Source organism: Pholis gunnellus, assembly GCF_910591455.1.
Source record: "Pholis gunnellus genome assembly, chromosome: 18".
Lineage (NCBI taxonomy): Eukaryota > Metazoa > Chordata > Actinopteri > Perciformes > Pholidae > Pholis > Pholis gunnellus.
In genome coordinates, this window is record NC_136545.1 from 19574389 (window position 1) to 19589239 (window position 14851).

Genomic DNA, 14851 nt, shown 5'->3' on the forward strand with positions numbered 1-14851 from the left:
CCTCTACCAAGAGCGGAGCGAGACTTCCGGTCTGTGTCCGGCAGAGCGACCCCGGTCCTCCAACCGACACCGAGCAACCAGCAGAGACGAAGAAGAGACGGACGTAAAAGTCCTGCACATGCAAAATCAGTCAGGTGTTCATCTGACAAGTGTGCATTATTATGGCAATTATTATTACCTTTTCCATGTTGATGATTTGGGCTCTAATAACATGATAGCTGAGTGAAGTCTTTGTTTTTTTTACATTAACTATTTTAACATTATTTTTAACATTATTTTTTGATTTATTTAATAATTGTACTTGTGTAGTTTATATGAATACTATTATGTGTGGGTTTAGTTCATTCGTATTAACAACAACTCTATAAAATAATACAATATAATAAACTAAACAACAACAAAAATACAATATTGTAGATTAAGTTGTGCTGCGCCTTTAAGAATGACGTAGCAGTGACGTAGCACGTGGAGGGCGTGGCCTACTTGTGAAATGTCAGGGAGGAATGGCGCTCGGCGCGGTATTTTGAACAATCGCCTTTTTTCTTTTTCCTCGTTTTAACTGGAAACGTTGCCCAGCGTACACTAATCTCCGGGTAAGCGCGACTGCTCGTTGACCCACTCCTACGGTTCTCTACACCGCGTTCACAGCAGAAAGGCCGCAACACTTTTTTAACGAGTGTGTTGAATGTTGAGATATAATGTTGTGCTAGCTAGCTAGCTTAGGTGTTAGCACGCTCAGCCAAGTTTGCTAGTACAGTTGTCCCTCATAATGAGGATGATTGCGATGGTTACACAGAAATACAGAGCACATATACATGGGTATTCTCTGGTACTGACTTATTACTGAAGTATGCATGCTGACAGAAAGTTCGGCTTCAATTAACAGACAATTTAATGACAATATGGGGCTAATATTATGCTTAATAAGTTCCAGCTACTAGCTGAAACGCGTATTTAGAGTTGTTTTAAAGCGACTTGTGTTTTTCCTTCTGGTGTGTGCTGTCAAAACATCACGAGAGCACACGTTAACGTTAGCTGCTTTATGCTTTTAGTTGTTTCCATAAACCTCATATTGAATCCGACGTTTCTCTTGTTTTTTTTAGAAACGGATCTTGTAAGTTTATTTTGACTTAAATGTCATTTATGACTGGTTAGGCCATGCTAACTTAACCAGTATCCCCATAAACATACCGTACACATGCCGCTAGGTACATAACCTATATAGGTGTGTGTTAAGTGCATTGTTGGACCTTAAATGTTTTAATCCAGATGGATGTCTCAAGTGACAGGAGGAATTATTGAAAGCTAGCATTGTTTACAGAGTCTGCTTAAAGAGTTTGTTACTCGCTAGTAGCCCACTGTTACCATCAAGTATTTATTTTAGCTTCAATGCATGCTAGCTTTACTGTTTTGTTGTGGGTAAGTGCTTAGAGGAAGTAATATAAATTAGCATTCAGTACTCAGTGTTAGCCGGAGAGCTAACAGAGTTGATGACGAGGTAAAAATGGCGGATCTTTCGAAATCCAACCCCGGCCTGAAATAGTAACGCAGCCAGCAAACGGCTTGTCGGGTTTTTCTTCTTCTTCTCACTCTTTGACCCAACTGGGATCACTTCTGGTTTATGCAAAACAAAACAACCCAGTTTCTTTTGGTAGCTTTCATCCGGGTCACGAGCAGTTAGCTGTGTGTGTGTGTGTGTGTGTGTGTGTGTGTGTGTGTGTGTGTGTGTGTGTGTGTGTGTGTGTGTGTGTGTGTGTGTGTGTGTGTGTGTAGGGTTCGTGTGTGTGTGTGTGGGTAGGGTTCGTGTGTGTTTCGGTGGATTATTGTTGAGCAGAGTGCAGCAGGACAAAGATGATGGCTGCGGTTTAGCTAAGCCAGCATCAGCTGTCATTCAAAAATGTGACTCATTGATTAAATATCACGTAATTACTGATTAATTGATGTACAAGTACCTGCATAAAGTTATCAAAAAGGGATTTTTAAAAAATGTGAATATGGCTTTAACTGCCTTGCTTGTTTGTTTATTTTTCTTGCAAAGCCTTTTGCAATATCCATTGTCCAGTTATGCATATTTATTAGTTATGTGGAGCAAATTCAGTGTAGTACACCAGAAATGAATAACACATTTTTGTTTATTGCAAGTAAATGCATGAACTGTATGTAAAATATACATATTGTCTGTGACACATTGTGTGCATCAGGCACCACGATGCATTTAGTGCAGGAAATGTATATTTCTTCCAAATAATTAAAAATAATATTACTATTTTTCTGAAGCTATTTAGCAACAATTTGTGTTCAGATGAAAAAGACTTTGACACATAATCATTTAATTGTTCTCTTGTGGTTGACAGAGAGCTGAGACTTTGCAGTCATGGATGTGGTGTCGCCAGAGCTCAACAGCCTCCTTCCTGATGAGATCATGGATACCGAGGCCATAGAGGACATCCCTCACCCCCAACCAGGAGGCAGCGCGGTCCAGTCGGAGCCCAGCGATGACGCACCGGTCCCGATGGAAACGGATACGCCCATGGCTTCAGAACATTTGAGCCTCTGTTCGAACGCCACTTCGGCAGAACACACTAAGGCTCTCGCCACGTCCACCACCACAAACGCCACACTCAGCATCAGCTCCGGGAGTCAGCTTCCTATGTCAATTTCCAGCTCGTCGTCGTCCCTTCTCACCTTCAAACCAGCCATGGCTACTTCCGTAGCCGCTACCAAAACTACAGATAGTTTGACCGGGACTAGTATCTCTACGAGTGGGTTACAGAGGCTCACGGCTCCGTTTACCATCTCTGCCGCAAACCACCAGATCATTCTCAACAAGGTGGCCTCGGCTCAAGCCACAGAAGCAGCGAGGTCTGCCGGTAACTCACCCCAGGTCATCAAGCAGGAAGGACAAAAACTTTTGGTTACAACCATAGGAAAGTCGGGGCAACCGATAGTGTTGCAGCTACCACACACGGGCGGCGGCAAGCCGGGCGTTTCACAGACTTTAGGAGACAACAAATGTCAAGCGCCGCAGTTTAAAGTGGTGACTATTGGCGGGAGGTCGGAGCTGAAGCCGCTGATGGGGAGTGTTGGGAACCAGTTGACCACATTACAGGCCCAGCAGCTGAAGACCGTACAGGTAACATGGATTGTTCTGTATTATTGTGCAACATTTAAACACATTAATGATATTATCTCACAATTTAATGTTGGATGCATTTGATAACTTGCCACCACATATTAAACAGATTGGAGATTAATCAATATAGTAATAGTAGTATAGTACGAGATGAATCAGTGTAGTAATAGTAGTATAGTACGAGATGAATCAGTGTAGTAATAGTAGTATAGTACTGTGTAACCTCATTGACCAGACAGTCAGTTTAGTAAACAACCTTTCTGTTTACGTTTTTTATTGGCGACATTGTGGCGTGATGACGTGTAGATGATGAGATGATGAACACAAAATGATGGATAGTTTATTACACACGTGCATAAAGCTGTACAAATGGTAAACAGTCATGTTCAGAATTATTCAAATAAAGCAATGATGCTGATTTTGTGCGAGCATAAACCTGAGAATATGTAGAATTGATGAAAGTCAAAGTTGACACATTAAATAAATCAAAGTTGAGAGTACTTAATACTGAGTACTATGTTATGAACTGTGCCAATGGCCTTTCACTGTGACTGTGGAGTTCTGTCTCTGTTTTGTGTGTTTTTTGAGGGTACTCAAAACTAATATGTTAATATCAAAAGAAATGATTATTTGAGACGTATACATTTGAGAGATGCAAAGCCCTATTTAGTCAGACTTGGTCAGTAGAAGGTCTTTAAATAGTAGACGGTTTGTAATGTGTAGATCTTTTAAAAGACATGTTTATGTTGAAATAAATACACACAGATTTAGTTCAGGTTTTCTAAATGTATGTTCTTGTTGTAGAGAAACTAGTGAAGCACAGACCTGAAACACTGGTGCTGAAATGATGAAATGATTCCAGTATTTTAATACGTGGATCTGGTTTTAGTCTGATGTGTCACTTAAGTCGTATCATAAAAAGCGTGTTTGTGTATAAACTTCTACTTCAGACGTGTGGCGGTTAGAACCTTGTGTTGGCTCACACACTTCAGGAAGATCCCAGATTCAACGACATACCACCTGTAGATGGGAATCATTTTTTGTAATGATAATTTCCGCTGATGTTTAGTTGTGAATGTGTGAATTAAATGCACATAAATCTGCATGAACATCTCCACAGATTGCTACGAAAACAGCGGTATCCTCGGCCGCACCGATCAAGTTTATCATCACAAAAACGGTGAACAGCAAAGGTCTCAGTCCGCAGACGTCGGTGTCTCCTGTTATTACGGGTGAGTTGAATTATACTTGTGGGATTATTACACACTGACCGCAGTGAAGACTACATGCTTTCTAAATTCCATTTCAGCTGATATTAAGCGACGTTTCCTCAACTCTTGTGCTCGTAGGTCGGGTCCTGACACAGAGTTCCCCGGGGATTCCCTCGAGGACCATCACTCTGTCTGAGCCCCTCAACTCTAACATGCAAAGCATCTCCGGCAAAAAGATTGCCATTTCACCCCTCAAGACCCCCAGCAAGGTAAACGCAACTCACACACACATGTCCGAGCTGCAGGTGCCTAGAAATACCGTCAGCACAGTTTGGGTTGTAACATTTTGACTTGTTGAAGCCGGGGAAGCACAGCCGTCCTCAATAACGTTAACAGTGTCCCGTTAAAGAGAGCCTGTAAGTCAGCCTGTCGGTATGCACATGAGCAGAGCCCTGGAGCGGACACTCCTACATTCAGTACAGCAAACATGTTATTTTACACAATGTCTGTTTGTCCAAAATATATAATATATATATATATACTTACTGCCACATTTCATCAGTCTTTAATTCAGTTTCTGACAACACATGCGGCTTTAATTCTCGATTGTTTGAGAAATATTTTGGCGGTAACCTCCTATAGTGCTGGACGGTATACTGTTTATAGTGCGAGTACAACTATCTTTAAATACTTTGTTTTGAAAAGATAGCTGTGTGTGTATATATATGTGTGAGTGTGTAAACTATATGTATTTTTATCTAACAATTGTAATATTATTGTGTAAAAAGTGGATTCTTTGATATTGTTTTTTGTTACTATGCTGCAACTGTTTCATGCGTCCTGATTTCTTTGTATATTGTGTAATTTTGTAGAGCCACACAAACTATATATTAATTTAAACCTTCAGTTTATACATGAGGAGATTAGTATGCTTTTGTTTAATATTCTGTTTACTCCTGGTCGTACAATAAGCCGCCATAAACTTATAGAAAAGGCCCAGACATGCAGAAAGTAACAATAGCGTGATATCGCCCCGCACTACCTCCAGCTTCACCACACCCCGAATGTGTGTGGGCCAAACATTTGACGTTAATATATATCTCAAGTGTTTGATCGGATCATCTGCTCTCTCCTTGTTCGTCAGGTGACGGTGGTATCCGTGGCGTCCCCGACCTCCAACGCCTCTCAGAAGTCGATGACGCTGCCGGTCAATGTAACACTCGGCCAGCAGATCCTCACGGTCCAGCAGTCCACATCTGGATCTCCAGTCAAGCTGGCCACCGGCCAAACCACGACACAGGTGAGATCAGAGCTGCTCACTGTTTACTGTCGGCTGGAGGGTGAGTCCGGTCCGCTCTGCGTTTGAAACCGATGACGGTGACGTGTGTGCGGATCATTTTCTCTGACGACTTCTCCTGCTGCTGCGTTGCTGAAAGCCTCCGTCGCCTCTGATGTAGAGAAGAGAGGAACTTATTTCTTTTTTCCATTATCTGTCAATTATTTTAATTAAATAGTGAACATCTTCATTTTACTGTCACATAAGAGCAGCACATCCTCACTGCTGAGTCTGCATCCAGAGAATATTTGGCTCGCCGTTTGTTTTATTAAAAGTGACTTAAATGATTTAATCGTTTGTCAAAATAACTGCAGAAAAATGTAATTATTTATTGATTTATTGACTCTACTTGTAGGTTTGCACGGTAGATAATGTGCTGTGCCACACTACGGCTAATGCATTTAGCGATACAACTTGCACATGAAAGCAGCGTAGTCAAAGATTCACGTGAAAATAATCGGTTTATTTGTTGCCTTAAAATTAGATTTAACTCCTAAATCTCCTTACACCACTGACCGTTGTCTGTTTGCTGCTTTATGTGCATTGAAATTGCCTCAGTGCTGTGATCAGGATGTACCTTTGCACCTGTTTACAGAGCATAACTTATATTATGTACAATCTAATGTTGTTTAGATTGATTTTAGATGTTGTTTCTCTCGTCCTTGATTAATAATGAAAGACCATGTGGAACATTTGGTTGTACAGGACTTTGATCAGTTGTAGTGCCTTTTATTAAAGGACTTTGACATGTTAAGATTTAACTTGAAGTTTCGGTCATTCTGATTTCAAGCTCTGTCAAACGTTTTCAGAATATTAAATCGGTGCAGTCTGTGACCATGGGAGGAGTCAGCGGCCCCCAGTTCAAGACCATCATCCCGCTGGCCGCCCAGTCGAACGTGCAGCAGATTCAGGTCCCGGGCAGCCGGTTCCACTACGTCCGCCTCGTCACTGCAACCACGGCGAGCAGCTCGGGACATCCCAGTGGTCCCAGTACCAGCTCCATACAGACGGGTGAGCTTTTGATGGTTTTATTCTGGTAGCAATAGATAAAGAGTCGTGGACGCTCTTCTGCTGCAACTTAACGCGTCTTAATGTCCCACAGCGAAACCCATGGTGGTCAGTACGGGAGCGGTCAGGATGTCTGTCCCCATCGTCCCAGCACAGACCGTCAAACAGGTAACCGCTGACTTTAGATCTAATCACTGAGGGGGGTGAGGTGCTACGATACTATCACGATACGACACTATCGCGATACGATACTATCACGCTGCTTAAGTCACGATACTATACTGTCATGATACTATCAAGATACTTAAGTCACGATACCATCACGATGCTTAAGTCACGATACTATCGCGCTGCTTAAGTGACGATACTATCACGATACTTAAGTCACGATACTATACTGTCATGATACTATCAAGATACTTAAGTCACGATACTATCACGATGCTTAAGTCACGATACTATCACGATGCTTAAGTGACGATACTATCAAGATACTTAAGTCACGATACCATCACGATGCTTAAGTGACGATACTATCACGATGCTTAAGTCACGATACTATCATGATACTTAAGTCACGATACTATACTGTCATGATACTATCAAGATACTTAAGTCACGATACTATCACGATGCTTAAGTCACGATACTATCACGACCATAATACCATGACTTGTATAACCGCAGTTATGACCAAATCGGTTAATCCCGACATCCCTAATAGCGATCTTAATGTATTTCCTGTAGATGGCGCCGAAGCCCTTAACATCAGCCACGGTGGTAACCACCACTCAGACCCAGCAACGCCTCATCATGCCTGCGACCCCGCTGCCGCAGATCCAGCCCAACTTCACCAACCTCCCTCCAGGCACCGTTCTGGCTCCGGCTCCGGGAGGAGGGAACGTGGGCTACGCAGTCGTGCCGGCACAATACGTCACTCAGGTCAGTAAGGGACGCTTTGTCCAGAAACCCCGGGGTCTAAACGGGGAACCGGTTCTAAAGTAGGAAAAACTCTGCGTTAACAGCTCTGCTGTCGGTACTTTATTAGTTCTGGAGTGAGATGTCACGGCTCAGTGCAGCGTGAGACTCACATCGTGATCAGAGAGAAGAACACGTTGTAGAACTCTGGTCGTCTCAAACACAATAAAACCCTCACGAGTAAGTTTATCACGACATGTGACCAACAAGCAGAACATCAGTCTGTTTGTGGAGCAGCCGTCGGGTAACGGTAGTGATGTCATACGGTAGTGATGTCATACGGTAGTGATGTCATACGGAGTCTGATCATCAATGAAAGATCATCACTGAGATCGTTGTTTAGCTGCGAATGTATTTTAAAGATTTTGGAAATTCTTGTATCTGTTTACATAGAAGAAGAAGAATAAAGCAATGTGGATTATTTTCTTAATTATTTGTTGTTTTTTCTCACAAAATAATCAAAAAGAACCGATAAGAGTATCGATAAGGAACCGAACCGATAAGCAGTGTTGATAAGAGTACTAGTATCGATAGAATCCTAACGACATGCGTCCCAACAGGTCAGTTGTGTGTTTGTGTGTTTTCTTAATTCGCTGCTCTTTGATATTCATGCTTTGAGTGTTTTCTGTTATCTTTCTCGTCTGTAGCTCCAGCAGACGCCATTCGTGACCCTCGCCAGCAGCTCTGGTTTTGCGGCGTCCACCGGTATCCAGACTCAGGCCAGACTGCCACTCAACGGGTAATGAAGGCAGTTTGTTATTTAGTATTTATTATTTCATGGGGGACAGACTTTAAAACAGTTTACTTTAATAAACTAAAAGAGCTAAAATTGTGGCAAGACTTCTACGTAACCTACATAAGTAAAATAGAAGATCGGCTGCTCTTAATGCCCGTCATCGGGTCCGATCCCCCGTGACATCAGACGAAACAATTTATGGCTGAAAGGAGAGACGGTGTGACTGTCTGACCCTCGTGGAGCGACGACCCTGCTGCAGTAAAACGAGAGGTTTTCTAAAGGGAGTCTGGCAGCTGCTGATCTGTAGGACACGAGGCGGTGGTGCTCGTGGAAACACTACCGCTTTCGTCCACAGGGGTCGCCAAAATCAACACAAATGAAAATGAACTTTACTAATTGATTTCTTGAACGTGCTTTGATTTCATTTTAATCTAAGTAATCTATTTGTTGGCTCACAGCTTGTCAGCAGCAGAAACGACCTCAAGACCGAGGAAACCGTGCAACTGCACCAAGTCACAGTGTCTCAAACTGTAAGTATGACTGATTTAGACCCGTTTTGCTGTTGACTTTATTGCTGTTTTACATGTATTATTATGTGAGCTGCTAAGTCCCTCTCGTGTTTTTCTTCCCGTAGATACTGTGACTGCTTTGCAAACGGAGAGTTCTGCAACAACTGTAACTGCAATAACTGCTTCAATAACCTGGAACACGAAACGGAGCGTCTCAAAGCGATAAAGGTGAGGTCGCAGGTCTGTGAGACGTGTTGTTGTCGGAGCTGCTTTCTGTCACACGGACGAGTCTAAGTTTGGAAATGTATTTTCACAGACGTGTCTGGACCGAAACCCAGAGGCCTTCAAACCCAAAATTGGTAAAGGCAAAGAGGGAGAGTCCGACCGCCGACACAGCAAAGGCTGCAACTGCAAACGATCGGGCTGCCTGAAGAACTACTGCGAGTGTTACGAGGTGGGTTCTGCCTCTCACGGCATCGCTGTTAGCAGGAGACGGTTTTTTACCTTTTTTATTTACATGCGTCCGTTTCATTTGTTTCACCTCCGAAGGCGAAGATCATGTGCTCGTCCATCTGCAAGTGCATCGGCTGCAAGAACTTCGAGGAGAGCCCGGAGAGGAAGACCCTCATGCACTTGGCCGACGCAGCGGAAGTGAGAGTGCAGCAGCAGACCGCAGCCAAGACCAAGCTGTCGTCACAGATCTCAGACCTGCTCATGAGGACGACGCCCGTTATCTCGAGCGGAGGCGGGAGGTACGTCACGTGTTTACTAATGTTTAGCCGGCGTGTTCGTGATGGCCAACCGGAATAATAAACGGAAAGCTTTATGAACTTGAAACTGAAAATATGGTTATCATATTTAGTCGCTTTATATTTTGAGTATTTAAGATGCAGTTATATGTCAGCTTAATAATGAACCTCTTTGTAGAATGTGTTGTCTTATACTTCACAGGATTGTAATCTTAAGTGTTATCAGTCAACGTGTCCGCCCTCATGTTCTTTAAAGATCCCTCACAGATGAATCCAACACGTCACGGGTTGCTTGTTGATCCGTTATTTACCTTTTCTGATTCCACGCCTATGTGGCCCTTCAACAGTGAAGTCAGTGAGACCAACGTCAGCCTGTCCGTTGTCTCTACTCGATTCTGCTCAGACATCTGAATCTCCTCTCACGTACAGAGGAAGAGACGTTTTGATGTTTGCTGTCCTATTTGTTTTACGTTGACTTTCACCAATCATCATGAACGTGTGTGAGGATTTCACAAAGACGGTTAACTCGGTTTTTAGACGCTTCAGAAACCGTATTTATTTAAAAAAAATTGCCGGTTACACTCGTCTTCTTCTTCACGTTTCATTTAGTTTTGCACGCTCTCTCCCTTTGTTCGTAGCTCGTAGCTCGGTGCCCCTCAGGAGGATAAACAAAGCTTTACTGTCGAGCCCTGATAAGCTGATAACATGAAGGATGCTGTGTTTCTCCCTTTTGGCCCCCGCAGGTTGCCGTACACGTTTGTAACGAAGGAGGTGCTGGAGGCGACGTGCGAGTGTCTGCTGGAGCAGGCCAAAAAGGCCGAACAGACTCACCAGCCTCAGGTGGAGGCGGAGAGGATGATCCTGGAGGAGTTCGGACACTGCCTCATGAGGATAATCAGCTCCGCGGGGAAAGCCAAAGCCGACTGCGCCTCCATCAACTGCTAGGCCGGGCGCTCTGGCGATCTCCTCCCTCTAAACTCTCTGTCTGCGGACCCCTGGGCGTCTCTGTCCTGCAGGGGAAACGGCTCGTCCCTCTCATCAAAAAGGCGGAACAATGGCCTGAAAGTAGTTTCCCCCTGCCTCGGGACAAGCTGAGGCCGGCTGGAATAATAAACACGGAGCAGACAGTTTGCGAGCTGAAGGACAAACGGACAGAGCTCATCGACCTCTGATGGACCTTCATCGCTGTTCCCCCGACTTCATCGTCTGGCTGTGACGGACAGAAACGAGCGAGCAAAGGTAGCGCTGAACAGGGATTCCTCTTCACTTTATTTCCCCACAGGGCTCTTTTTCAATCTGTTTGTGTTCTTCCATTTTATTCTATTTTCTTTTATTCTTTCCCCCCTCTTGTCAGTTTGATGTAATCATTTGTGCTTAAAGTAGACAAACTTGATCTTTTGATATTTATTTTGACACGTATCAATGTGTGGCTTATAGTGCTGCGAACCGTTGATTATTAACCGAGGCTAGGCTAAATCTCTTTCAATGACGATGAGTAGAAATGCACATAATGCATTATTCACACACACACACACACACACACAGCACTGCTCACTGTAGTCGGCACACGGCTGGATCGGCGGAGGTACTTGTTTCTTCTGGTGCTGCTTTCAGTCACATGCTTTGCTGTACACTAAAGACACAAAGAAGAGCGATCTGACTGGTTGGACGATGTTCTCAGCTGGAGGTGAAGCAGGTTAATGTGTCACAGAGCAGATCACAGACGCCACAAAGGAGGAGCACGCTGATGACTTTCACAGCAGGAGAAGCACAACTTGTACACGTTCTACGGTGTTGGTGTTGTGTTTGCTGGCTCACTGGTGTAACAACAACAACAACAACAACAACAGAACGTCTCTGTAAGCTGAGGTTCACACGGAGGTGAGAAGGGAACAACTACTTCTGTCACATTCATTTCACGTCAAATTCATGAGCACATGTGCACCGTTGCTCTCCAGATGTTTAAACCATGTCGTGTAAAAAAATTGTAAAAGGAAATCTTACTGAGAAACTAAAAGCCCCAAAAACCTATTTTATCAATGAGCTTTCTTACTCACGGTATCGGGTCCGACGTGAACTGTTTTGATTATTTCAAATGACAAATTAATTCGTTTTTTTGTCTTTGTTCTTCTCACAAGTTTGAAGTGGGTGAGTTTAGGATTGTTAAACTCTTAAATGGTAAAGTTTGGAATAAAACAAACATGCGCTTACTTGCTTATTACTTACTACTTATTACTTATTACTTAGTAGTAAAGATTACATTAAATACTCAAGCACCCTGAAGACGTGGCTTTATTTCTTCAGTTTCTCTCCAACATTAAATATTTCTGACTACAAAAGCAACACGTTTACTAGTTTACAGTTAAAGATGTTTTAGTTGATCGACTGATGAGCGATTACTTGTTTTGTCATTTTTCCTGCAAAAGTTGAAGCTGCTCAGATTTGCTGACGTGCTGCTTATTGCAGTCTGACGCATCTTTGGGCTTTGATTTGAATAAAACGAGCTAGTCGATGACATCATTCTAGGATTCATGAGTTATAGCGTCATCTTTCACGATTTCACTTCAAACCAGTGAGAAGGAGAGAAGCTCAGACAAAACACCGACACAAATGCAAAACAACGGTGAGTTCACGTAGAACCTTTCCTCGTAGTAAGAAGCTGATTGAGGACACGAGTGTTCATGATCTTTAATATTTATAACTTTAAACAGAACTGAGTCATTGTTAATGTTCTTTGTATCTGTGCGTTTCCTCCTGTGAAGCTTCAGAGTGTCGGGGTTTCACTGAACGTCTCATGCTTCTTGTTGGGAACTATTAGGACTCTAAAATGTCCAAAAGTATGCAAAACGTGACCAAGACAGAAGTGCATTCTGGGTAGGACAATATGATTTTTCTTTCTGTCTGCAAATGTCACATGAAGGTTTGTTTGTGCCCGAGACAAACCCATTGAATTCTAATTACATTTTACAGGAATGTGTAAAATAATAATAATATAAAAAGCACAGTTACCCCATTAAGTCCCTGTTTTTTTGTAATTATGTAATGTTCACCCACGTAGTTCAGTTCGTTTACACATTAATTTATATTGACTGCTCCTGAAAGTACTTCAAGTGATATGAACCAACCGCGCAGCTCTTCAGCCAGACGTCCACGAACATGAGCGTCGACCGAAACGTTTCACATCCTCCCATCCTGACGTTTGAACAGTAATTAAACTATACCATTGTTTTAAGCTGAAAATGTGTCTGTTTTCCTTTTAATCATGGAATGAAACGCCATTAATTATAGTTCTTCATTTATTTAACAATGAAATAAGAAGTGAAGAAGCTAGCTTGTGGTTAGCATGTAGCAGCTAAAGAGGTATCTCCCTCAGGAGGAGGTGGTGGAGACCAAACATGAACCATTGTGTTGCTCTGTGAATGCTGGATGTGGACGCCATCTTGGATCAGTGTGGTAGCGTGTTAGCACTCGCCAATTAGCAATAAACACAAAGTACACCCACAGCTAATGTCATTAGTTTTACAGGTATTTTGTCATAAACCAAAGTTTTGGACAAATTAAAATTTCAACCTCATGTCGGCACTTCAATTGTTCTCTTGTTTGCTGTCATTTATGCTGTTATCTGACAAAGTGGGTTTTTAGCTGTTGATTCACAGAGGACAGGAATAAATACAGATTAATAGAGAAAGTAAAAATAAATAGTAAGAGGTAGTTAAAGTATGTCAATTTAAATTTGGTTCAAATGGTGATTTTCTACAGTAAACATGTACCAGCTGTGCTTTCTGCTCAAGTTGACACAAACACACACACACTGTGGTTTATCTTTTAATAAACTAAAATGTTATGCCCTTAAGGTTTGTACATTTTTCCCCGTGTTATGGAAATTCAATATTTATCGAAGTTAGAAATTCCAATATAGTGGCACTAGTCATAAAAAATATATAGAGGTAGAGAAGGAGCGAGAGAGAGCTATATAGAGAGAAGGAGAAGCACACCCCAACCAGTAGGTGGCGGTAATGCACTTATGGAGCCAAACCTTCCATTAAAGAAGAAGAAGAAGTTGGAGAAAGCGCGTGCTGGCAGGCAGCGGTAGCAGTCGGAGGTCCTCTGCTAGTGTGGTAGCGAAAGGAGCATTTATATTCCGCTTACATGTGTTTAAGAAAAGTAAGTTTTTTGCATTATTAATCATTTCACTCAAGTAGCTTTATCTTCTCTTCTGAGCTCGACTTTTTAACGAGTGTTCGCTCAGTGACGTCAACTGAAATTGTATCTCTGCACTGTGGGGGGGGGGGGTTAGGTTGTATATTAGGTAAGTAAATAACTTTATAAATCTGTTGTTACTCTGTTATTGGTGATGAAGTGGTGTAGAACTGCACAATTAGCCCGCTTCACGTAGTAAACCCGCCGCCGCCAGAGCACGTGTTCTGCAGAAGAGGCGGCGTGTTCCAGAGAGGTGCGTCACACCAAACTCTAATTAAAGATGTAGATTTAGTGTGAAATTGCTCAATGAACGAGATTCATGAGTCAATGCAATACAACTGTGAAGCTAAAGCATCAACTCTGTTATTCTGCATACATCCTCTCATCCCAATGCTTGTGTGTTTTTATATACAATAACTGTACACCTCTCCTAAAATACTCTTTTTATTGTTTACACTGTTTTGACAGATCAGCTGAAGAACAATGTTCCAGTGACACAGTTTGGACCTCACGTGCACGTGTATGTACTACAGTTGTGTTTTATACAGAGAAGTGAGAAGCCATCCCAATGATTATACCAATCACTACCCATCTGACCCATTCATAAGTCTGGGGAAGATTACTAATTGACTTCTAAATGAGGGTTTGGTCATTAATTTACCATCCGAAGCTCGTGCTGCTGCTGCTGTGACTTTAACTTTAACGTTATCTAACTTCTGCTTTGTTCTTTCAGGTTCTGCTGGAGTGAAAGTGAGTTCTTCATGCAACTACATCTACCAATCTGTCTTTTTTATTTGAAGTTATTCATTACCCAATAAATACATCTTTTGAAGTAAAGTTGATGTGTGTGTGTTTTTTTGGGATGGTGGTGTGTACATTAATCCCCAGATGTTCCCTGTTTTGTATTACAGGTGTGTTATTGACTCCGTTAAACAAGTGTAGATGATTCTCATATATTGTGTAATTTAATACTCATTTCACTCTCTGAACA

At 42.4% G+C, this 14851-nt stretch overlaps 1 protein-coding gene and 1 long non-coding RNA gene across 2 annotated transcripts; both read left to right on the forward strand.

Moving 5' to 3' along the window:
- Window positions 1-492: 492 nt before the first annotated feature.
- Window positions 493-12875, forward strand: lin54 (lin-54 DREAM MuvB core complex component). Its single transcript, XM_079178836.1, has 14 exons — window positions 493-593; window positions 2355-3133; window positions 4254-4365; window positions 4483-4613; window positions 5489-5644; window positions 6490-6691; window positions 6783-6856; window positions 7436-7630; window positions 8314-8405; window positions 8861-8932; window positions 9037-9139; window positions 9228-9365; window positions 9461-9663; window positions 10404-12875. Exons 2-14 carry the CDS (start codon window positions 2375-2377, stop codon window positions 10603-10605), a joined length of 2439 nt encoding a protein of 812 aa, XP_079034962.1. The 5' UTR covers window positions 493-593; window positions 2355-2374; the 3' UTR covers window positions 10606-12875.
- Window positions 12876-13755: 880 nt separating this feature from the next.
- LOC306710199 lies at window positions 13756-14697 on the forward strand. The gene is made up of 3 exons (XR_013767496.1): window positions 13756-13824; window positions 14329-14380; window positions 14594-14697. It is a non-coding gene; the product is annotated as an uncharacterized lncRNA (long non-coding RNA).
- Window positions 14698-14851: the final 154 nt, after the last annotated feature.

Coding starts and splice junctions, on each gene's coding strand:
- lin54 (XM_079178836.1), top strand. CDS start 2,375: ATGGATGTGGTGTCGCCAGAGCTCAACAGCCTCCTTCCTGATGAGATC. Junction 6,692..6,782: donor TACCAGCTCCATACAGACGG/GTGAGCTTTTGA, acceptor AATGTCCCACAG/CGAAACCCATGGTGGTCAGT. Junction 8,933..9,036: donor AAGTCACAGTGTCTCAAACT/GTAAGTATGACT, acceptor TTCTTCCCGTAG/ATACTGTGACTGCTTTGCAA.